The sequence below is a fragment of the Juglans microcarpa x Juglans regia genome, chromosome 5D, assembly GCF_004785595.1.
Source record: "Juglans microcarpa x Juglans regia isolate MS1-56 chromosome 5D, Jm3101_v1.0, whole genome shotgun sequence".
NCBI classification, from domain to species: domain Eukaryota; kingdom Viridiplantae; phylum Streptophyta; class Magnoliopsida; order Fagales; family Juglandaceae; genus Juglans; species Juglans microcarpa x Juglans regia.
Window position 1 is genome coordinate 13577863 of NC_054602.1, and position 25642 is coordinate 13603504.

Below are 25642 nucleotides of genomic sequence, written 5' to 3' on the forward strand. Positions count from 1 at the left end.
CTGAAATCGAGCTTCCTCTTATCTAGACCACCCAATGAGCATACCTGGATATCATTCAAATATGAGAGGTTATCTGGCTACTGCTATGCATGTGGTAGACTTTGTCACTCCCAACTATTTTGTATCTACCTCAAGTTCATTCATTCTACTCTCCCATACGGCCCTTAGCTACGTGCATACAACGTTCACCCCAAGAGGTATGATCGAGGTCCCTCTAGCTCTTCATCGCATTCAAAATACAAGTGGCAAGATAATTGGCTCTACTTCTTAAGACCCCAACAATCAGGACCACACCTCCTAAGGAAAGGAAAGAAAAAGGTATTGGACTTTTGCAAAAGTTTTGAACCCAGCCAACTTGCCACTATCAACCCAAAGCCTACATCTCCATACAACCATGGCAATTTCCTCCAAGGTGCTATTCCACAAAACATTGTTCATGTTACAATTCCAACTTACTCTTTCAATCTAATCTATATTACCGAGCCTTCTACTAAGTTCAATTGTCCATGTGGCAAGGACTTAATGATCCGGAACCATTACCCTGCAGTCTTTGGTGCCCATCTACCTTCTAAAGTCCAACACTTCAACTCCTACAATAAATCCTTTCATCCCCAGTAAATATCTACTTATCTAAAATGAAACACTTCAACGTAACCAACTCCCTCAACTCAACTCGACTCACCATGCTATCTAGATGCCAAGAAGGTACCAAAGCCATAATAAAACCCTTGCAGTCTCATAAAAAATCATTGATATGGCACTCTCTCAAGATCACTCTCCCAACAAAAAGTATTTTTGTCCCATTACAACCTGAAACCATCCAGGCCCAAGCAAAGCCAACATTGTTTCAAGGGGTACCACAAAAGTAAGGCCCATCTACAAATAAGTTGTTATCACCATCATAGACATCTCAAAACCACCAAACCTAACTCAACTCCATCCAAGCCCACCAATTTTCTTGCCCTTGAAATCAAGTGTTCAGACTCCTAATAAAGCCGATGAGCTTTCTATTTCAACCCAATCCGCTCATGGACTCATGGAAATCTTCCACCCTAACCAAAACTATTCAAACCTCCCAAATCACCTTTTTCAAGCATGTACAACAAAGCTTCCAAAAGACAACTTTCTCCCACCAACCCAGAAGACTTGGAACCCTAGAAAAACCTAGCCTCGTCTCCTTCAAATGTGCAACTTACAAGCGTGAGAACGATTTCCACTACAAATATTTCTACTAAAAACCTCATCAATCAAGAACCCCCCTGAGGAAGACACACTTAATTCTACTAGACTTTCACTTGAGAAACCTTAGCAAGACAAGAAAAGGGTGCCTGAGGACTGAGCAATCCAACCCATAAGAAGCATCAAAAGAAGTAGAAGAGGAGAAGAGCTGCATTCCACCTCCACCAACCAAATGAGGATCATAATATGGAATTTTTGAGGCCTTGCTCAACCCTAGGCACTTAGAAGCCTTAGGAAAAATCTCAAGAATCATTATCCTAATTTTATTTTTTTGTCGGAATCCATGTTGCAGGATAAAGCTAGGTTTTCATCACTATGTACATATTCCCCATATTGTTAAAGGGTGGACTTTTGTATGTATGACATCTTGGTATTGACGTCAAACCTGTGCATATTAATATGAACTCTCTGTCTATTTTGGTGTACTCAGATATTTCATATAACTCATTGCTTATCACTTTTGTTCACGTTCTAGCCCCATGGCATCAAAAAGAAAATTTATGGCAACACTTGGAAACAATTCACAAAGCCTATCCTGGTGCATGGCTTTGTGTTGGGAACTTCAATTTCATCCTAAATCAATAAGAAAAATTTGGAGATCGCTCTGTAACCTCTTGTTTAGCAGGTGGATTAGGCACCCTTATATATAAACATGGCTTAGTTGACATTGATTTCATTGGTCCCTCATACACGTGGACTAACAAAAGGTGAGGTTACACTCTTATTAAGAAACAACTGGATCGTGGTGGTGACAACTAGTAATGGAGACTCCTTTTTCTGGATGCCAATCTCCACCACCTTTCATCCTTAGCTTCAGATTACATTCGATTGTTGTTAATGGTAACCCAACATTTGTCCTCTGTCAAAAGCTTAAGGTAACTAAAGAGTTCTTGAAATAATGGAATAGAGCTCACTTTGATAAAATTCAAGACAATATCCAGAAGCTAGAATGAGCTCTATTACACATTCAAAGTCTTAACCCCTCCTCACATAACCCAACTAGGCAAGATGTAATGGTGTAGACATTAATTTGGAAAGTACTCGGTTAAATCCACCTACAATCTTGAATCCTCATCCTCTTACACATCCCTTTCAAACTACCCAAGTTCCTCATGGAAACAACTTTGAAAACTAAAGATCCATGATCGCCACAGATTACTTCTTCGGAAAATTTTATGGCACCTTTTGTCAACTCGCTTCCAATTGAATAGTGTAATCCCCTCACCTCATCTTGAAGGCATGATCTGTCCCATTTGTAACAAAGAATATGAAACTTTGGCTCATTGATTTTTGGTTTGTCCCTTTACATGCATCATCTGGTGTCAAAGTAATTGGCCATTGAACATCTCAGCATTTCCATATTCCATTATATACTGAGTACAAATGATTATAAACCCATAATCTCAATTACGTCTATCAGGGGATGAAACTAATAATTTTCTGCTCCTTGTTGTTCTCATTATAGACATCATATGGCAACTTCGCAACATAATTATCCATGACCAAATCAAGCCTAAAATTTGGAAAATTAGTCTTCTCCTTGTAAAGTTCTATAGATAATGTATACAAGCATGGGGAAAGAAACTTCACCATATGTATCCTCATAAATGGACTCCTCCCCCTATCAACTTTTATAGTTTAAGCTTTGATATACCTGTTAGGGACACTTTCATGATTACAATAGTTGTTTGCCACAATTCAAGGGAAAATTCTAGAAGCTTGGACATCAAAACTTGAATCAACCAAACCAGACATAGGTGAAGCTAATAAAAGGAGATGCTCTTTTGGTCAAAATAGCCATTGAACATGTTGGCGCACAATAGATTGGCAAATTTCATCGATCATTGAGGATGTTCATCTCGGATTGAAACCCTTTGATCATTGAAAAGTTTGAAAAATTCACCAATAACAAAACTAATGCACGCATACAATTGCGCAATGGGCTGTGACCAATCCTATTATTGGTTGTACACCCTTAGCTACTCTTCCTAAATGTATTCTCTTGATAAATAGAGAAAATGATCCACATTCTAACTATGTAATATGAACATTTTACTCTATTAATATTATGCTTGCTTGGTTAGAAAAAGAAAGATTCCAAACTCAAGAAACTACCATTATATGGGGCAATTGTTGGGAAATTTTAAACTTAAAAGAAAACAAATGATAATGAAGATGAAAGATACATGTTTTAGCAAGTGCAACATTTCGTGTATTGAAATTCCCTTGCTCTACTCTTAAAGAGTAATTTAAGGGAATTAGATTGATAAAAAATAACATTACACAACTTTAACTATTGAATCTTAAATGGTGATAATTGTAACTTATGTTTAAATTGGGTTAAGTTACAAATTGATAGTTTGGATATCATCTTTTAAAAATGGGCAATGATCTAATTTTTTTACAACTATTTTACAACTCATTTTCAATAAACCAATACAATCATGCCACTCTATTAAAAATAAATTTCAATATTACAAAATTGCACTTAATTTTATGTAGAGTTGTAAAGTAGTTATGAATAATTTTTTATTAAAAATAACTTGTAGTTTAATTGTTTGAGGTGGTAAAATTCAAAACTAATTTTCAGTAGTGAATCCCTTAACAAGGACTCTAAAATGTTTATATTTTAATTAACCTAATCAAGTTGGGATTGAAATAATTGTTAATGTTTTGGACAATGGTGCAATGATTGGGTAATGTTATTTATCATATTTTCATTATTTCATGATGTGATATATTAAATAATTAAATAATTATTTATTATGCTTTATTTGTCTACCAATCATTTGATGTCACGTCAATAAATATTGAGAGTATGATAATTAAAAATAAAATAACAAATAACATTTTTTCTTAAAAATAAAAAGAAAAAAAAAGGAGTGAAGTTTGATGCGATCCAATTCTTCGAACTTCCTCGAGAATGTCTCTTTAGTAGGCAGGTTCCATCTATATTTCTTATTTCCCTCTCTGGTTTTTTTTTTTTTTTTTAAATCTTTTTAAAAGTTACCTTACCCTAAACTAATGCAAGGAATCCAATCTTAAATATTTTATATTTGGATTCTGCCCATGAATTATGATGAAGTATGTTGTAAAAAAAAATTTCTTTATCATTTATTTTTTCATCATTTTTATGATGTGACATTATTCTATGTTATAATATCTTTAAAAATTATTACGTTGATTCTTCTTGTTTTGAAATTTTCTAGGTATATAGTATACTTAGAGTAGTTTGGATTCAGATATGAATTGAGATGAATTGAGATAGTTTGTGAATAGCAGAATAAAATTTAAATTATTTATTATATTTTGTGTAAAAATTTAAGAAAGTCATTTTAAGATTTGAAAAAGTTGAATTATTTATTATATTTTATATGATAATTTAAAAAAATTATAATAATAAAATGAGATGAATTAAAATAAATTAAGATAAAAATTTAATACTTATTTATCAATTGACCCAAAAAAAAATGGGAAAACATATGAGACACGTGGCGAAAAGAGGCTGCCACATACGTCCTTGTGGCTGTTGAGCATTGACCGCCACCGGACCTTAGCTACACCAGTACACCCTTCGTCAGCGACGGTCCTGTGATCGTCGTTTTACTCAAAAAAGCTAAGCTTACAAATCAACCCCACCTTTTATTTGTAGCGCGTGATCCACAACTAATCCTCACTACCACACATCTCAAAAGTCAAGCACTTCAGATGCGCGTGTGACAGCAGATACGTGAACAGAGAACAAAAAACAAATATAAACAAGTAAAATACGGAAAATGTACAAAAAAGAAGAAAATAAAAGCTAGGGTTTCTATGGACTTCTTTGTTAGGCTTGAGAATTATATGGCAGTAGAAGATTTCGATCCGTCACTGTGCGTCTGCCATTCGATGGTGTGAATTTCGTACAACTAGAATCCTCAGAAAGTGCTAAATTATATAAGGTCTTTGACACAGTAGGCCAGGGTTTCGAATCCGAGAGCAGGGGGTTTTTTTAAACTCTAAGCTCTGTGATCGAACCCGAATTGTAACCTATCATAAAATATATCTGACATCGGAGCTGGGAAAAGAAGTTGGGGAAAATTTTGGTTCTTCTGTAAACTATGCGGGGATTGCACAAATCGAAAAGGGTTTCTTGGGCTTCAGATGTAAATCTTTGTCAGGTAAAAATTGCATTTTAGATAACCGAGTTGAAAACCCGATTACCTAATCTTTGTGTGATTCAATTTCAAATCGATTACATCCAACATTCCTTTGTTTGACTCTAACGTGTGTGAATTTTATTGGAATCTTTTGATCTCACTCCTTTAATGTTTCTGTTAAAGGAACTTGTTCTTCATTCTTTGCGATGTTTGGTTCACTGTCAATGTTCTCTGAAGGAATCTTTTCTAGAGTTCTTGGTAACTTTTAATTGGCATCTGAAGAAAACAATTTTAACGTTCATTTTATCTAAATGAGATGTTACATAACTCTATTATCAATTGTGCATTTGAAGCAAAGCACTACTCTCAAATGTCAAAACTGATAAAGGAAAAAAAAAAAAAAAAAAAACAGAGAAGGGAACTTTGTGAAACCATGCAGCAGTTGGCAGGAAATCTGTGTTAAATGATATGAGAACATATATTTTAACACCAAATGCTGAAAAGAAATTACATTACTTTCCATTTTTACGTGACTTATGGAAAAACTTTCTTATTCAACCAAATTTAATGTTCTATTTTGAGTAAACTACTTGAAAGTTGAAAGCAATACATCGGTACAAGGGGTAGAGCTGAAAAGATCTGACATGACTTATATCTGGAAGGAGATGGAGAAAGCTGGTTGTTGAATCAACGAAATAAGGAACCTCTTTTCTGGAATAAATGCCTTGAATTTTTCACATAACAACTAACAAGCAACTTGTTAAGTAAAAGAATTTTGTATGTGAAACCTGGATAAAAGTGTCTTACAATATACAGGGTTATGCTGTGAAGCTATGCCCACATCCTATATGGAAAGAAGATAATTGTCAATTTATATCTATATTAACACTAAAGACTACATCCTTCGATAGTAGGTGTTGGAAAATTTTTCATACATATTGAAACTGCAATGAGCATGCTGAATGAAGAAGTAACCATATAGGATGAAATTAAAGTGAAATAGAATAACAAGTAGATGCAAGTCAGAAGTGCTTCAGGATCAAGTTAGAACTAGAGGAGTTACATTTATGACAAGTTATGGCAACAAAAAAAAGTGGAAAAAAATGAGGGATAAGGGGGTGATGTGATAGTCTCTTATTCCACAGTGAATAGTACTTTAGATAGAGCTTAATGGCAGAAGATATATTGTGAAAACGACCCCCAGTGTTGTGGAAGAAAGGCCTTGTTGCAGTAATTGAAGCATATGAACTTTATGGTTCCTTCCAGGGTCAATTAGTAGGGCTTTAAAAAAAAAAAAAAAAAGAACTGCCATGGAAAGGTGGTTTGTTTGCGTTAAAAGATTAAGCGCGATTCAGAGTTAGTGAACTAAGGAAGGGAGGTTAAAGTGTAAATTCCTTTTGATATACATTTGATTGCAGTGTACTCTTTATAATAGAAGATAGAGAAAAGAAGAAAGAGAAACTTTAAAGAATCGTTACAAGCGGACTTCAAAACAAGAATTATAAAGAGCCCGTAGAATAGAATAGTCTTGCATGTGCACACGCTTCCTTAACCTAACATTGCTAACTGAAAATAATTTATTTTTAAATCATGCATGTGAAGGGTTCTGTGCTATATTGAAATTATATCTTAACCAGTCGGACTTTGAATTAGAAGCTTAGTATAAGAGATGAAATACGCATCATATTGCAACATTGTGGAAAGTGTTAGTACAGAAAAAAAGGTTTAGAAGAATGTATCATACTGCTTGATTTGCAGCTCTTGAGAAGTTCCGTTTAACTGTAAGCTGGTCTCCTTCAATAATTGTTATTCCATTAGGTGAACCAAGGATCTGTATTTCTGCATGCTTTCCTTAAGGTGTTAGTTACCTTTATATTTTTTGTATGTTTGTTGCTGTACCATCCTTATGGCCTACTTTATAAATGTCTAGACTCGTGTTAAGGATGCTTTTTATTTGGGGGGTGCTTTCATTTGGCCTTTGACACGAGTGATCTTCTTCTGTATATCTTACAGAGTCATCTCCGGTTGTCAACTTCTTTTCTCGGTGACATGCATCAAAGTAATGTGCTACTGCTGCTATAACTATTTGTTTCCTTTCTTCCTCTTTTTTTTTGGGGGGTGGGGATGGTGGCGAGACTAGGGATGCAACGATCGGATCCCACATTGGGAAAATGAATAACCTACATAAGAGTGGGTAAGTTACAAAGGTAGTCATGGGTGCCAAGTCTCACTTTCATTACTAACTAGGTGAAGCTGCGGTTTATAAGTGATCTTAGGTAAGCTTCAAAGTTACTAATCCTTTTCGCTTTATAGCGCACATGTGGCTAGTGCTTTCTCCGGATTGTTACATGGTATTAGAGATAAGTTGTAAGGCCAGACGAGCCATACTAGAGCACAGTATGATGAGGAATTTAGGAAATGAAGTGAGGCATTTGTAGTACCCTAGTTCCACATTGGGAAAAAGAATAAAGTACATACTAGGTGAAATTGGGCTTTACAAGATAAGAAGCTTTGAATTGACTATTTTTTTTGGGTGTGGGGTTGCAGCACAAATGTGCCTAATGCTTTCCCTGGGTCACTTGGATAGTTGTATTTGCGGATGGTTAATTTAATTGTCTCATGGCGAGACTTACTTCTATGGGCAGCCTCCATGCTGATGCGCTAGCATGGAGTGATGGAACTTAGCAGTGCTTTTTAATTTTTCCTTCTAAAAGGTTCTTTTTCTTTCTTTTTGCAAGGAAGTCTTGGTCGAGAATTCAGCTGCTTCCAACATGGGAGGTTCAATTCACTATGATAAGCTCCATAGACATGACCTAGGGACTGCAAAAGAACTGGACTGAAAGGCAACCTAAAGTCCTGGTTGGCTAGCCATTTAGATGAATGTCACTTTCCAGAGTGCCTGTCACACAAAGCATCTTTACTCTTTTTGATCAGACAAAGCATCTTTAATCTTGACTGGATATGAGGAATTGTCCACAATACTATTTGGTTCTTTGGTTTCCCGGTGCCACAAGACTGAAACTTAAGTGAGGAAAGTTTAGATGCTGTAAAATACCTCCTCCAGAAACTATGAAGGATATAATAGATTTTTTTACCAAGCAATTGTTCAGAGTTTGAGAGTAGAAAGATTGCCTGCAGTTCCCAGTAGGGCTTGGGGTCAGGCTGATTTGTAAAATCTAGTCAAGCGGCAGTCTCGAATTATACCTCATGGCCATGCAGAGTTCATCTGAACCTTAGTCCAAAACAAATAGCTCGTAGCTGCTAATTCCATAGCAATTGCAATATTATATTAGCTTTTGCGAAAAAATCTCTCATTCTAAATTGCTTTTACATTTTTGGTGAAATGTAACGGAATTGAGATATGTACTTATTTAAAAAAAAAGGTAATGGAATTGAGATATTCAATAGTCCTGGGAGTGATCTTTATTTATTTATTTATAGTTAGACAGGGTCAAATGGACATAGAACTCATATTACGCATAACTGTGTCTGGTAGACAGACTTGCTTTGAAATTTTTTCCCTCCTTTGCTTAGTCCTTATTTTTTTTGTTTTGCTTGTACAAATTGATTTGACTTCGCAATTCTCGTCAGATATAAATTGAAAAAAGGTTAGAGAAAATGTTGGTTTTGAATTTTCTGTATTAAAGTATTTGTTTAACTACAGTTTCCTTGCGTGCCAAAGTTTGAGTTTATTGTGTGAAATTTAAGGAAGATCAAGCATCTTATGATACTTTCTTATTTGTGATGGTACTATGTTTTGAACAGGTTAGGCTGTTCCTATTGGAGGAATCGCCTGCACAAGTTGGGTTGGGTGGTCAAGATCACCTCCAAGCAAAGACATCATTGGCATTGCATTCAACTGGATCAGGGTCTGATGATAATCTGCCCCCTGGCTTTGAAGGAGCTCATCCTTCTAACCAGTTGCAGATTAAGCTGTCACAAATTGATCTAATTAAATGGAGATCTCCTCCTAGGGTAAGTCAGGCTTTGAGGAGTTTATATTTTGAACATTTTCCTTGTACTTCTAGACTGAATCTGCTGAATGTTCATTATGCAAGCTTCATTTGAGCTCATTGCTTTGTTTTTCTAAAGTTTCTTTTGTTATTTTTAATTTCTACAGATTGTGCTGGATTTGTCTTGGCAAGTGGTTGCTGGGGAAGAAAGTGAAGAGAGTGAGGTTCAAAGTCAGAGGGAGGTGAGAGTACTTGAAGCTGTTTATCCACGTGCCTCTGCCATTCCTCCGAAGTATGAAGCTTCTCCTTCCTTGGAAGGCTTTTTTACTCTTGGCTTTTACTCTTCCTTGGACTAACAAGTTTTTCTTGCTCTATACAGCCCTTCTGTTTCAGTGGATGCAGGAGACTCAAGTTACGATGATGAGCAAATCCTTATGATACCCCTTACTCCCATTGAAGATGAAGATGCGGCGGTTGAGACATCACCTGATTGCATGGCACCGGTGCATGTTTCTATAAGCAAACAGCCACTACCTTTGGCTCCTGGAATTCCATCTCTGTCCCAAACCAGTTTACCCACAGTTGGGAACCTTCCAGTTCAGAAGGCACCTGCTGCAATGGTGGTTGGTGCTGAACCTGATGTTGTAGCATCTGCATCTGCTGCCTTTAATGCAATCGTGAAGACCAATGAGCAGGGAAACATGATTGACCATGAATTGCTCGTTAAAATTCTAAGCAACCCAAAAATAATTGAGAAGTTGGTTACAGACTATGGAGCGGGCACCAACACACAGGACGTACCCAAGCCAAGTTCCCCTCCAGTGGCTTCATTGGAGCAATATCCAGTTCCCGTTGATTGGACTATAACCTCAACACCCTCATCGGCTACCCCATTAGGTGGACCGTTCTACCCTCAACCAAATGGCGTTGGAGTAGGACATCCAAATCCACGACTTCCTCCGCCCACAGTCCTACCAGTTTCCTCTCCACCCTCTGTTGGAGCTCCTCCTGCAAAGGACATCAACTATTACAAGAGCTTGATTCAACAACATGGAGGAGAAAGGCAAGAGGCCCTTCCACAATATGGTAACCGTCAGGGTCACCAGTCAGGAGTTAATCAGGAGTTGGTAAATAACCACAAATCAAGAGATACGAGGCCCAAAATCATGAAGCCTTGCATATACTTCAATAGCTCAAGAGGATGTCGGCATGGAGCCAACTGTTCATATCAGCATGATGCATCATTCCAGCAGCGGGGAAGTCGGTCGGTGCCAGAGGTGCAGAGTGAGAAGAGAATGAAACTGGATAGGGAGATCAGCAGTTAAGGTCTTTACTCCTGAATGTACATTTCTCCAGATGGAAAGGCTTTATTGCAGCTCTCTCTCCCCCAATATTTTAGTTCTCTTTTGGGCTTAGTCTGTCTTATATCAACAAATTGTTTACATTTTTATAATTTTACTCTTTGTTGCTTGAAACATAGAGAGTTAAATTCTGGCGAGAGATTTGATGTGACAATTAACGCGGATAATTAGTCAATGCGAGAGAAACGATGTGATTTCATCGTTAAGGGTAGGGGGGAGAGAGAGGAACAAATAAGGTGAGGGGCATATTCCATTCAGCTTAAAAAATAAACAAAGACATAAATAAAAGCTTGGAACTTCGGGAGAGGAGTCTTCAACGCTTTTTGTCCAGCTTTTTATTGGCATGCCAACTTGCCTAAGCCAATTAATCTGCACTATGCAATCGAATGATCGTGATGGATAATTTACACCATCGTTGTATGGTAGAGATGATGACATGTCATCGTTGGAGTGCCAACGCTCAGCAGTCTGATCAAGATTAATCCACAGCTCCAATCCTTCCAACAACACCCTTTGTACCCCCCCGTTTCTGGGGAGGACCCGAGCTTTAGCTTGCTGAAAAGCGGTGGATTAAATTCCTTGGAGACTATTCCAAGATAGATGCTCAGCCCTTTTACCATTGCATGTTCTCCGGGTTATCTCGGCAGAGTACTTCCTAAGTAGAATAGGACATCTCCCTACCTCAACTCAACGTGACCGGCCAAATGTCTCTTTGACATAGTGGTTAAGGTGAATACTTGGATTTGACACTCTTACAATGTTTCCTCTTTATACTAGTCTTTTTATAATTTTGACCGTAGCGGCCTAGTCCTCGATCTTCAACCTTGATCTTCAACCTTAGGATGAGGGAGATGCTCTCCGAGCAAGCCTTGCAAAGATGGAGACAGAAGTTCAAAGCCTAGCTACCTAAAGAAGCAGTCCGTTGAAAAGAATGTTGCTCTGCGAAAAGAATGTTGCTCTGCTCAAAGATAAGAGGACGCTACTTCACGAGTAGCAGAGCTTGCAATTGCTTGGGCTTAGCTAGATAACCTCTTTTTTCAAGCTCGAATTCAAGAAAGACACTTCTGACAAGGAATTATAAGCAGCCGCCCTGGAGGAGGTTGCTCATGAATTAGGAGCAAACTTAGTCGAGGTAGAGGCGCAAATTAAATGAGGCTTTAAATCTTGATTGTCTGAGGAGGTGGCCAAGTTCAACTGCAAATGAAGGCATAAAAACAGGGTAGTGAACTTGAAATAGCAACTTGAGCATGTGCCATGTGGTGACGTCCACAACTATTCTTGGGGCCTTGGCAATTACTGGGAGTTTGAGACCTACCCACCACTGTCTAGCACTGCCCCAAATCTACAAAAATGCCTGATGTAGAGGGCCCGACTGATGATGTTCCCTGTGTGTCACTTGCTTCAGACGCAGAGGGCCAGCCCAGAGGTTATACAGAATAAACTGGCCAATATTCCGAGCGGGAGGAGGAAGATGACGGTATGGCCAATGATGTTATTTCCTCGTAAACTCAATATTTTGTAGCCACAATAGCAATCAAACCCTGTATAGTTCAGTGTTCTAATAAAAAATCGTCATTTCAACCGTCTTCGATCATTTTTCTTTCTCTATTTACAATAGTTAAATGACCTGTACATTGTATTATGATCGACTTTGGCAGCTACCCTGCTCGTTAGATTCAGAGTAAGGACTTGCATGCCCCCCGCTCATTAGATTTCAAGGAACGATCACTATTATGTAATCAATAATGAAACTGAAAGTGAGGTTTCGGATAAGATATTCAGACTAAACGAACTGCCTAAACTATGACTGAAAATACAAAACACACGCAAACTTGTATATTTTGGCAATTCAAGAGAGTACGTACGTACTAGTTTTAAGACCAAACCAGTCTAATTATGATGGGAAATATGTTAGTCAACTGTTACAGATCAGTTCTTACTGCAAGCATAGACACACACAAAAGAAATCAATCTCTAATAACACACTTAAATGAGTCTTATAACGCTGTCTTACAAACCCGGCCATCACCGCGCCATGAGAGGGTAATAACCTTAGTTTAGTGCCTGACAACATACCCGTACGTAGCTTTCATTTGATACGTACGTACACTTAACTGCAAGGAAATCATAAGACAGTATATGTTAGATGAATATTTTGAAAGAGCTGTTAAAAGTTAATATTGGGCTACTTCAAAGGCGCAGAGACACAAACAACCAAAATTGTTGGATTGAAGGTGGAGAAAGATGGGAAGCGCAAAAACAGTAGGATGGAATCTGATAGATTTCAGCGCAATTGAGATAATAAGCCAAGATACGCAATAGTACTATGTATTAAATGAGTTAAAATTACAACATGATGAACACACTCCATATATTACTCAGAATTATTTGTCTACTGGCCTGTGATGTTGTAGGACATTTGCTGGCAAACAACATCCTATAGTTGATAATCACGTTATATTTGAATGTGATTATTTGAATGTGCAAACATTTTGAATAAAAGATCTTTTAATGAAAAACATCAAATGCTTATATATCATGATCATGTCCACATGCAAAACGATAGAAATGCATGTTACGGTTGTTGATCATCATGACAATGGTGAAAACGTTAATGATGAATTAGATCATATATATATATATATATATCTTACACTAATTGAAGGGCCATCTGATCTTGGCGCGGGTACTGATCATGATTGGGTTGCAACGCATCAACTTGGAAATAGTTTCGAGAATCAAATGGTTGAGAGTGCATGAGCTCAAAGTTCCCCCCTCCTGGCATCACGTTCAGGTTTTGCTGGTTCCTCTCATTCTCGGCTATCTACACCATCCAAAAAATCTTCATACAGCTTAATTATCATTGCTACGTACGATTACCAGCATGCAAATGGCCGGGGTGCACGCGTGCTAGCTCTATATGTACGGATCATATGTGTGCGTGTGTGCACGCACGTGCGCGCAAATATACAATATATGTATATATGTACTTGTATACATTTACATGTTATATATGCGCATATATTCATATGTGAGAGAAAAAGAACCTTTGCACGAAGAAGCTGGTTGTTGTTATGCAAGTCAACTTCCTGCAATAGATGGAAATTTTAATTATGATCGATGAATATATATATATATATATATATATATAACAACATACAGAAAATATCTTTTTAGGAAGTCAACATGAATGGATTAGACCATTCATTGAAAAATTGAAATATGTAAAGATCATGTCCAAATATGAGATGCTAGCTATGGCCTGCAGCTAGCTTTCCAGAGCTTTCATGTTAATTACAGACACAAAATAAAATGAGACAACTTTATGTTAATTCATGATATATTGTTGTTTGTCACATGAATTGATTTGTTCTCGAATGAATTGCTCGTAGCAACCGCAATTCATCAATGATTGATTTTCTTTTTAAGAAGCAAATGCGTTGATATAATTAAAAATATGCATATCATATGTAGGCTTCACAAAGACAATGAGGTTGTCCATATATCCATATATAATTACTCAGAAGTTGTTCCGCCACCCTAATAATCAAAGAAGCATATTGATTAGACATATAATTAATACAAGCTAGCCAACTTTCCGAAATGGTAATTAATTAAGCTTTGTGGAATGAAAAAACAGGCTCTACAAACATCTGATAAAAATTTTGGAACATTAGTGCAAAAAGAGGATAAATTTAGGCATGAATATTAGCACAAGAGAAGGATTGGTTACCCTTTTTTGCATATACTCAATTTCAGCAAACAAGAGCTCATTCTGCAGGTTGATTTACAAGGGAAAGGAAAGAAAACAAAAGAAAAGGTAAATTAGGGTGAATTTGGGATCTAGCAATAATAATCGATGACTTGTTAATTAATAAAAAAAAGAAAAAGAAAACTTTCATGGAGATCAAGATGAAAGAGCTACCTTTTTGGATCTGATTCTTCTAATTCCACTTTCTAATTTGCTCTCCAAGCTCTTGAGATCTTTGAAAGCCATACCGCTCAGAGACTCACCCAACATTTTCCTAGAATAACATCGTCAAAGAAAAATTTATTGCAACGTACTCATGTAAAACTCCAAGATAATGAGAATGTCATAGAGATACTTATATATATAACCTGTTTGATTCTTGCACACTATTTATCTGTTGTCGCAGAGTGGCAGCCTCTCGCTGGTAGAACTGACATAAAAATTGTTAATCAAGTACTGTTAGGTCTAGCAGCAATTTTCAATCTAATATATATATGCTCATGAGTCGTGAGCGATATTTTATACTTTTAGCGCAAACACCATTAACATTGCAACAACCATCAAGCACTATTTCAATTCAGTAAGAGCCATATATGCCAACCATTATATTTGTGTCTAGAAAAATCTCATCTACGATGCAGATAGCTAAGGCTAGAACAATGATTCTCAATATATACAAGCATAAAGGATTTGTTCCTCAACAAAGGATCGATTATCTTTTATACTTTTACATCCTTTCATGGTGAGAATCAATAGTAGTACTGAAGATATAATATCGCAGCTACAAGCCTAAAAGACCTCAACAAAAGACCTCAAAGCTTTTTTTTTTTTTTTTTTTTTTTTGACCTTTTAAAATTAGTTCTATATATAGGTTAACCTTTAACTAAGAATGGATATGACTTCACCTAATTTAGTCTGATGGAGCCTGTCTCAAGCTGGCCTTGTTGTGGTTGGGTGTCAATGTGTAGTGGTGGATGCCCATATATATGTCAAATTCAAGCCAATTTTATGTTTCTGTACGTACTTGTACTAGATGTGCAGTTTGATCGTAGTTTTCGAGGCTCCAGTCTTCATTGTGATGTATGTGCATGGCCATGGTCCAAATTCATGTAAAGGGTTGCTTGGTTTATATATAATATGTTTGCTTACAAGGAAAAAGAAATAGAAGTAAACATTCAGATCATTTGTACCTATCATCTATTTACCAAGCGTCCAAGCTACAGTACTATTAAATTAAACATGACCATATTTTTATCAATAAATTATAGAAGATCATGATATGAGCTAATTTCTTAATTAAAATCACGAAACATATTATAAGATACTATTGAACAACATAAATATTAATGGTTTAGGCCGTTATTCATGTTAAAAAATGAATGCTCCTTGATGAAGTTAAGGAGCGATATGATCGAGCTGCAGGAAATAGAAGTATACAATGAAATTAAAGGGAAAAGCAACTTTGTGCCGGGGTTGGGGTGGGGGAAGTCTTACTACTGGTGTTGTTAAAATAGATATAACATCTATTAACGTTAATAATTAATTAGGTAGATCATGTTTTCATGGTTAGATTCAACTGTTTCTACTACAGAATTAGTACTTGACTGCAAGGGCTTGGCAAATTACTAGATTCATTCTGTTTGCGATCAGATCTAATGATCACAAAATGGTGTTCAATATAAATTAGTGAATAAGATCTAAAAAATGGATAATGTGGATTGGATTTGAGAAGTAGCTAAATGTTACGTTAAAAGCGAATAGTACTCATCAAAATATAAGTTGGACTATTGGTGAAAGTAAAATAACAATAAATTAATGGCGATTGCCAAGCGTTGGATATAATATTATCAAATTAAGAATAGGGATTTATGTCTTGTATTCAATTATACATGATTTGGTTTTCTTGATTATCAAACCACTTTGATTTGATAGTACTATCTTGGTTTGATTTTAATAATGATTAATATATATAATATTTGTCTTATCTCGCCCCAATATAATTTTTCCTATAAATAGGAATATTCAATTACACTTAAGAATAATAAAGATGTAACTTGATCTATCTTTCTCCGGCCTCTCTCTTCTCTACCTCATTTTCTATTATATTTTATTTTCTATCATGGTATCAAAGTACTTGGCTAATGCGAGACTCGACCATGTTGACTATTTCTTTAAATTTATTTTACTATTTTTGCCTCTCACAAAATTTTCATACTATATTTCGTCTCAAACTCATGTATTTGGAGTATCTTTATTTGTTGTAAGCCTTTTTTATTGGATCTTGGTGATCTATTAATTGTGAGCATTGCTTGAAGTTTCAGGCCCCTTTTTTTTGGCATTTAGATTTTGGTCCTATAATTGACCAAGGCCATATATATGTAGACCATTATCGACCCAATTTTTACGCCTATTGTTAGCTCTTTGTTGTCTGCGGCCCGTTATTGTCCACAACTCCATATTTGATATTTCAACTAGCACTTCATCACCGTCACTTTTATTATCTCATCAATGATCAATCAACAAATATAAAGACTACAATCAAATTTCGAACTCAAGATTTCAAAATTCTTGAATTTCAGGGAATGTTGGAGATAATATCAAATCAAGACTTTGATTTTATATAATCTTGATTTGGTTTTCATAATGATCAAATCACTTTATTTGATATTATCTTGATTTGGTTATCATAATTATTATATATTTTTCTTGTATTATCTCAATGCAATTCTTCCTATAAATAGGGATCTATGCCTTGAATTCAATTACACTTGATAATTAAAAAAAACTTAGCCTCCAAAGTCTTTCTCTCTCTCTTTCCTTCATTTCATTTCTTATTATATTTTATTTTCTATCAGAAAGATCCGAAAAAAGGCAAAAATAATTCACAGTTGATCTTGTCCATTTAAATCGTCCATGTCTCAAGCATTTTTGTATATATATAATATCCTTATCACTTGTTCAAGATCATCATGAAGTTATTTCCAAACACATGTATGCATATAAAGAAGCTCAATTTCTTTTGTTTATCACAATGAGAAGTAATAACTAAAAAATATCTGATTTTTTCCAGGTAACATTCATTAAACATTGTATATATAAAATTAAAAAAAATAAACGTTTACCTGAGTATTAGCTTCAGAAACAGACCCAGTATTGGAGGAATCTGCGCATGCTTTCTTGTACCTGTCAATTGTTGATTTGACACTGCAATCATAATATTGGAAAATGAACAAAATGAAATGAGAATTCCAAGTTGCCTGGGTGCATGACGTACAACATAGCACAAATATGGGCAATATTTGAATTTATCATTATATATATATATAGATAGTCATTTTACACTACAAGAAAAATGTGCATGGATCACGGATTATTTATGATGAAAATAACTAATTGTGATAAAAATAGACTTAATTTAACAAAATATAATATTAATTTTAATAAGAAATAATTGACAATAAATTAATAGTTTTCTTATAGTGAATTATGCCATGGCAATCATTGAACACATGTTAAAAGGATTTTCGGTCTCGCTACTTGATCTTCTAGCTAGCTGGTATAATTAGGATTAAGAGATACTCAAGCTAGCCACAAGCTTGAATTTCCCAGCCATGACCAAGGTGCATGTAAAATCGATTGTGTGTTAAGCTCATGGATGAAATATGTATTGAATTTAACATAGGTACGTAGTTTGACTAATTCTTTCAAAATTTAAGCTTCTGGTGGCTTGTGCTTTTCTTGCATGACCATAATTATAAGTGCTATCTAAACCAATCACAATCTCTTGATCGTAAGACATGAACTGTGTCATGATCTATCATAGAGTACTGGCCTAACAAAGATATTAGGGATTTGCTTGGACCTCTCCAACCTTCTTTTTCTGAGTTTAATAACTCAATTAATCCAAAGAATTTCTAATATATACAATAAATAATGCAATATTACAAGCTGTAAATGGATTAGTCCCTTAAGCACATTATAGTATCCTTAAATCTAGATCGCCTAGAGTTTTTAGTAGAACACTAGGGCCTAGAGTATGAGAGATAAACATATAAAATGGCCCCATAACATTTATTAAATATTTAATGGTGCATGAGAAATTCACTCGAGTAAGCTATAAATGTTGCAGAGTCCACTTCATATATCTATCTGTTTCACACTCTAAACTTTGAAGTTCGGTCCAGGACTCTAAGAGATCCAAATCCTACACTAAGTACAATAACTAGTTACAATCAAAGGTTATCAAATCCAAACAAAATTAAAAAAACTAATCCCTTTTTAGAAAGTTTGCATCAATTTTCCTCTTCTTCTGCTCTCTACGCAACATACTCTATCCAAAATACCCTAATTAGAAGGAACGCAAGGATCGATCAAGAGGGTTTAAATTCTAACTTATCTTATAATCACAATCCTCCTGATCTTTACTATTCCCCTATTTTAATATTGGAGCGACCATCTGACTTTCCATGAGTGGCATGGTTCTTCCCTTATATTCATTCGTTGTTCTCATTTTTACTAGAATTCTTCTTTTGCCACACTGGATTAATGCATCGAAGATCGATGCACCGGTTCACCATTACAGTTTTCAAAGATATATATTAATTCCGCTTCCACTAATTGTACTGCTTGTTCACCATTACTAAAATAATTGAACAAGGACCTAGATAGCTCCTTATCGGCTTGATGAATCTCGATTTAGGTTCTAGCAAATGAAGACACCTCATGGTGCATGCATGCATGGTAGTGTAGCCATCCAAGTAAGAGAGTACCAAATGATGCTTTCTAGGCATTCCATATCCTCATCTATGGTGTCCACAACAGTATTAGATTTTGTAGAATTTTACCCATGCTGGTGTACTAGAAAACTCGTACTTAGAAAACATTATTCCTAGCGGCCTTGTGCTCACTTCAATAATATCATAAGTTTACATATTGAGTAATGTTACTCGTCATCCCTTTTATCATCATCCTCTAGCCACCATACTTGTTGGGGTATTAGATAATTGAAAATTATTTGTTATCTTCTATTTATGAGCCAATCATTTTATACCACATCAAGAAATGCTGAGAAGATGATCATGATAGAAAAGAATTAGCAATAGAACTTTTCTAAAAATATATATTTCCATAGAAGTGTGTGTGTGTGTATAGTCATTAAAACAAGCCTGCAACCGAGCTCCTGCATGGTTAATGATGGAAAAAGCAAATACATATGATCTCCATCAGATAATTAATTTAGACACACACAACAAATAAACTGGAAGGGTAACAATTAGTCAATAAAGTAGTTGAAAACCCACTACTTGAAAATGTTGTATAGTACTGATTCTACTGATGAATAAACTTGTAAGTACAATTCAGGGACGCGACTGTTGCATTTACATGGAGTAATATATATTAATCAATCTGCAGCCTGGTGAGCAGCATATATATATGCATGCATACATCTTCTGGTCGTCCTAGCTAGTTACTATTTAATGCATGTGAAAGCACTGGACCACGAAAAGCTAGCTGTGTAAAAGGGAAATCAACCAAACCATAATAAAAAATGGGAAAAGTGACTAAACAGCTCACTACTTTCATTTTTGTGGGAAACTTGTTTCATTTGTGTCAGGAAAAATAATGTATAAAATAGATGATAGAAATCCGAACTAAAACTACAACAGGCAGTGTACGTATCAAAACGTTACCTCTCTCTCTCTCTCTCTCTCTCTCTATATATATATATATATATTATATGCGTCATGATAAACGCTTGTTGATAAATCCTTAGAAGTCTACCATTTATGATGAGTTGGAAGACATGCATGTATATTCTTTTGTGAACAATTCATTAACATATAAACATCTAATTTGGCCTATATTTATATAGTACTGTGTGTCTAGCTAGCAATTATATATATATATATATACTAACTATAAAAGTAATATTAAGATCATTACCACCAAAAATACTAATAGCTTTAAGATCAATCATATCTCATGAGCGTGACCCCAAATGAATACACATATTATTTATCATGGAAGCTCATGCGGGAATTAAGCTGATTAAGCTCAGATCATTAGGGGGAAATGACAACTCTTTACGGTCAAATCAACTAATTTATCGGCTAACTGATTCAATATTTAATACGAAACCCAAAAGGCAACTGGAGGATTAAAATCTCAGTTTTCCGTCAGAGTTGCTCGGTAGGAATGTGACAAGATGTGACACCCAACAACGTAGGAGTATGTATAGATAAGGATAACGGGAAAGAAAATAAAGTGAGCCAACATTTTCCAGGTTCTGATACCTTAATTTCGTCGAGCAGCTGATTGGCTATCTCTGCCATGCTGGCATTACCTGCTGAAATATGATTGGCCAAGCAATATTATCAAGTACGAACGCATTACACGATGGATAACCCCCTCAAACTACAGCGTCTTACCCACCTCGATAGTTTGCGAAACCTCTAAAGAATTGGGTTTTGAATAGGTAAAAGTTGTAATAAGATATTAAACAAGTCTCTTTTAATCTGGAAGTCTGAGCATATGATATCAGAGCCGTCCGTTCCCGCAGCTAGCAGCTCAGAACTCTCCCATTGGCCCGCAGTTGTCGTACGACGTTGTCTCTCCTGACTCCTTTACTCTCTCTCTCTCTCTCTCTCTCAACCTTTGTCTTTCTCATGAAGCTTACATAAATATATCTACGCAAGATCTTTGAGCAAATGCAAAGGCCAGCGGCCAGCCTATATTGCCAGCAGTGACATTATGATGACCCTGGATGCGCCACTCTCATTGACTCGTCACTCTCTTTCAATCTGTCCCACTCCTCTTTGCTATTTCAGCTTTGGTAAGGAATTTTACTCCATGAATGCTAATTAGGAGAGTGAGAAAGAGAGCTCTAAAAGGAAAAGAATTAATTCCCCAGTGGGGAAATAATCTGCACCAATATTAAATATAAAAACTAGGGTTTCAACGGATGAAAGTCTGAAATGAAGACAACCCACTTATGCAAGAAAAAAAAAGGAAACGAAGATACCCCAGTATAAGAATCATGGCATAAACTCAGCTGTCAGAAGTTCAAGATGTATGACGTTACCAAAGATTCTTTGAACTCCGACAAATCTTAGTCCGATCCTGAAACCCTAACTTAACCTGTGCAGTTCCTAAGTAAATATTTGGAAAGGGAAAAAAGCGGTATTATATCCTTGGTTTTGATTGGCAGTACTGGATGACTTTTTTTCGTGATTTAAGATTACCCATTAGAGTCTTTGGACAAGTTGATTACGCCATGCTGTTGCCAATAAACCCTAATTCGGGTATATCTGTCGACTGAGAGAACATCTAGCTAGCACGTACGTGGTACAACTCAGATTAGGGATTTCTTTTTAGTGGTTAGTGGGAAAAACCTAAGTTAGGTGCGTGTTTCTGCGACTTGATTTGGTTGTAATTGGTTAGAAAGGGAGTTTCAACGAGTTGCAAGAGATCAAACCCATTTGGGTTTGGAACCCTAAGTTTCTCCTTTTATTTATTTTTATTAAAAAAACACTTGATAATTTTTTGAAATCGATCGTACTTTGATTTCTTGATGTCAAACTGACGTGCCATTAAGGAAGTGTTAAGGAGATGGAGGGGATTGGGCTAAAGAGAACGTGCCAGCTTTTGTTGTAGGCCTTTTTAGCTTCAAAGATGACAAGAGAGAGGAGAATAATGGAAAGGGAAAGAGAAAGGAAACAGAAAATTTAACAACGGATGGAGGAGATCGATAGAAAACAACGAACGGGATAAGAGAGCTGATCTCACAATCCCGCATACATTCCCAAATCTTTACTTGTTTCTACCAACAACTGTAACGCTTCTCTATGTCTATCTATTACACCAGATCTATGTATCTGCCTAACCAAGAACTAAAAAAATATGATAAAAAAGAGAAATAAGGAAGAAAACCTATAAAGCTCATGATAGAGGGGAAAAAAACAAAACAGAAGAAAGGGATAAAAGTGAATCTTAACTGCACCATTAAAATGATGATGTTCTAGTGCTTAAATTCATGACCCAAAGATCAATTGCAGAAAAAGAAAAAATATTTACAGATAAAAACGAAGATTTCAAACTACAGAGAGAGAGAGAGAGAGAGAGAGAGAGAGAGAGAGAGGCACTTAGAAATAAGAAGATAGAGAAGAAGTTGACCAGGTAGTTGAGATCGGTGAACAAGAACAAAGAAACAAGTCTAAAAATTTTGAAAAGTTAAAGGCCAGGCATTTACGAAGCAAGCCATATATACCTGTTGTTAGCATACTCGTAAAGGCGACCGCGGCTAGAGAAGACGATGAGGGCAACCTCGGCATCACAGAGAACAGACAATTCATAGGCTTTTTTGAGCAAGCCGTTGCGCCTCTTACAGAAGGTGACTTGACGATTAGTAGTGTTTTCAATCCGCTTGATTTCAATCTTTCCTCTGCCCATTTTTCTCTGGGGGGACACTGACATCGATTGATCCGGGTATGCCATGGTTGTTCACTGAATCAAGCAGGAACAGGTCAATAATTCATCCCGAAAGAGAAACACAAGCACTAATATTACACAAGAACATGATTTTTTTTCTATTGTACTGCCCAAAGAAATGAAATGAAAAAAATTGAAATCTAAGAATAGCTTTCGCAGATTTCAACATCTTGTGAGTTGCAAATTTACATTTACTTTCAAGTTGGGTATGCTAGTGGCTTGCTCAATCCAGGCTTGATGTGGAAAAGAATGATAAACCCAAATTAAAGAGGGGAAGCACTTGAAAATGGTTTATTTTGCTGACTAACCTGGTGAGGAAGCAGGTTAATTTTCTGCCTTTGTTATTCTCTCTTCTATTGCCACAAATCTGGACAGGAAGAAATGCAGAAAATTGAAGCAAAGATGGGCAAAGCTAAGGGTACGTATTTATAAAGAAAAAGGGACCTTTTAATCCAGTTTACTATTTTTGAATAAAAAGAAATATCTCCTACTTATTCTGCTGTATGCCTTTTTAATTGGGTGGAAGGGTCTCTTGTATTCAGGTCGTGGTAATTGGTAATAGAGGAGACGAAGCAACTCAGAAGGCTAAAATGGGAATCACGGCAAAGCACACACATACTCTCTCTCTCTCTCTCTCTCTCTGGTGCTTTTCTTCCATGTGAATGATGGGTGGCATTAGAGGGGAGAGAGAGTACTGTGGAAAGGGACTTCTGAAAGGGATTCCTTATGGGGTGATTGAGACAAATACAAATTATACAATGGGCAAACACCAAACAGTTTACATTTCTATATAAAAGTGAGAGGAAAAATGGATGAAACGACTAAACCGGTCTCATTTGCCCATTTAAGAAAATAACGGGTCTCATTTCATCTTTCTGATTATATTTTTTACTTCTTTCATGTATTTGAGGATGCATGAGAGAATTAGCATATAATTTATATGAACAATATAAAAGTTTCTCATTTTTCTCTTTTTAATTTTTTACTTTTGCGTTAATTGATGATATATGGTTAATTTTTTTCTACAAATTGCTAGAAGCAATTGGCTTCGTGTGCTTGAGTACTTTATATGCGGAGGCAGTCAAAAAGATTAAAGTACTAAGAATATTTCTACTAATTAGGTCATGAAGTACTTAAGGCCAGGAGATATATATAATACTAATTAGAGAGCTGCTTTGCACCGGTCCATCTATTGGCAAGGCTTTAACAGCCCTCAATAGCAATCCACCACGTCAGCAATTTCACACAAATCACAATAGGGTTACAACACTAGATAATCGATAGTTTCAGCCTCACTCAGAATTTCAGACTGTCGAAGAACACCATCTTCGTCTCCCACCGCCGCACGACACATGTTCCATTATCAACTAGTTCCATCGCCACTAGTCCTTCGCCCACAGGTAATCTCATACACCATATCTGTTGCCCACCAATAATTTTGAATACCATCTCCGTCGCCATTTTATGTTCCTCATACAAAAGCAAACAAAACCAACATTTCCACACACCATTTTATGTTCCTCGTACAACAATCTCACGCCAACACAAAAGCAAACAGAACCAACATTTCCAAGTGGCCCTCCTCTTATAAACCTCACACCACAATCTCACGCCATAGTCAAAATTGATAGCCATATTACCACTAGAGAAACAGAATTAGATTAATTCAAAAATAAAAGCAAAAATTGCAGAAGAATTCGTAGGCCAGTACAATATTTGGGGAATTCGTAGCTGCTAGAGGGCTAACGACACCAAATCAGTCCTCAAAATGTCATGGCTTTGAGGGTTACGTTATCGGTGGCGGTGGCTAGTAGCGAATCTACAAATTCGAACACCGCTGCTTGGGTTCCTGGATCTGGTTGGGAGAGACAAGGGAGGGAATCAAACATGTTCATCAAACGATGCCGTATTTGCCTTTGTTAGGATGAGAAAAGAAGAATCGGTTCGCCTCGGTTGGGGGGAGGGGAGGGGAGGGGAGGGGGGGTTCCGATAGCGGGTGGGGGGAGGGCTAGCGCCGGTGTGAGGAGGGCTCGACGACGGTGCTGCGAAAAGGAGGAGGGTTCGAGTAGCATATTTTGCCTGGGGGGTGGTGGGATGGGTTTGCCTCGGGGGGGTTCCGTGGGTGAGGGTTTCTGAAAGAGGGTGGGGGGAGGGCTCGACACTGGTCGAGATGGTGGGGGAAGGGACCGACGCCGGTGCGAGGTGGTTGCAAGAGGGGGGAGGAGGCAAAGAAGAATTTCGAGAGGGGGAGAAGATTTCTGAATACTCTGTGATGCATTTACAATGTTGATAAAATAGAACTCATGCGTGGCACTTTTTTATTGAATGGCTGCTATTTGAAGAAAAACAGTTCGACCGGTTCAAAGTTTTTCTCTACTAATTAATTATGAACTTTGTTAATATTCATCTGATCTTCTGATCTTAACCTCAAAGCTTTTTAGCTAGCTGATCAACTTGAGATCACTTCAATTAGCTTCTAATTAGCAGCTTATTTATTCGAATAATACTCAAACTTGGGCCTTGATGATTATTGGAGTAGTTTTTAGCTATGTTCTTAATTTCAACGATTGATCTGTTTATGGCTAGCTCTCTCCCTTGTGAAATAACCCACTAATTGAAAGCCTCCTGATCATCTCGATTCACCATATATACCATGCCTTGATTCCCATTAGGCTTTCTTTTTTTTTTTTTTTTTTTTTTTTTTTTTTCATT

The 25642-nt window shown here is 36.5% G+C and overlaps 2 protein-coding genes across 3 annotated transcripts; one reads left to right on the plus strand and one right to left on the minus strand.

Moving 5' to 3' along the window:
- The first annotated feature begins 5025 nt into the window (after positions 1 to 5025).
- Positions 5026 to 10806, plus strand: LOC121264915 (zinc finger CCCH domain-containing protein 6-like). The gene is made up of 4 exons (XM_041168284.1): positions 5026 to 5399; positions 9144 to 9353; positions 9499 to 9623; positions 9711 to 10806. Exons 1-4 carry the CDS (start codon positions 5340 to 5342, stop codon positions 10654 to 10656), a joined length of 1341 nt encoding a protein of 446 aa, XP_041024218.1. The 5' UTR covers positions 5026 to 5339; the 3' UTR covers positions 10657 to 10806.
- A 1697-nt stretch (positions 10807 to 12503) lies between these two features.
- On the minus strand, positions 12504 to 23525 carry LOC121264916 (floral homeotic protein AGAMOUS-like). Of its 2 annotated transcripts, XM_041168285.1 has the most exons (9): positions 23239 to 23519; positions 22710 to 22945; positions 17566 to 17647; positions 14812 to 14873; positions 14618 to 14717; positions 14426 to 14467; positions 13740 to 13781; positions 13347 to 13516; positions 12504 to 12806 (listed from the first exon to the last, which is right to left on the minus strand). In XM_041168285.1, the coding sequence occupies exons 2-9, from the start codon at positions 22934 to 22936 to the stop codon at positions 12803 to 12805; spliced, it is 729 nt and encodes a 242-aa protein (XP_041024219.1). In that variant the 5' UTR covers positions 22937 to 22945; positions 23239 to 23519; the 3' UTR covers positions 12504 to 12802. The 2 variants fall into 2 exon arrangements, with proteins under 2 accessions (XP_041024219.1, XP_041024220.1); XM_041168286.1 differs by lacking the exon at positions 12504 to 12806 and having other exon boundaries at positions 13343 to 13516; positions 23239 to 23525.
- Positions 23526 to 25642: the final 2117 nt, after the last annotated feature.

Coding starts and splice junctions, on each gene's coding strand:
- LOC121264915 (XM_041168284.1), top strand. CDS start 5,340: ATGCGGGGATTGCACAAATCGAAAAGGGTTTCTTGGGCTTCAGATGTA. Junction 5,400..9,143: donor CAGATGTAAATCTTTGTCAG/GTAAAAATTGCA, acceptor TGTTTTGAACAG/GTTAGGCTGTTCCTATTGGA. Junction 9,354..9,498: donor AATGGAGATCTCCTCCTAGG/GTAAGTCAGGCT, acceptor TAATTTCTACAG/ATTGTGCTGGATTTGTCTTG.
- LOC121264916 (XM_041168285.1), bottom strand. CDS start 22,936: ATGGCATACCCGGATCAATCGATGTCAGTGTCCCCCCAGAGAAAAATG. Junction 17,648..22,709: donor TACGAGTATGCTAACAACAG/GTATATATGGCT, acceptor TTATGATTGCAG/TGTCAAATCAACAATTGACA. Junction 14,468..14,617: donor GAAGAATCAGATCCAAAAAG/GTAGCTCTTTCA, acceptor ATCAACCTGCAG/AATGAGCTCTTGTTTGCTGA.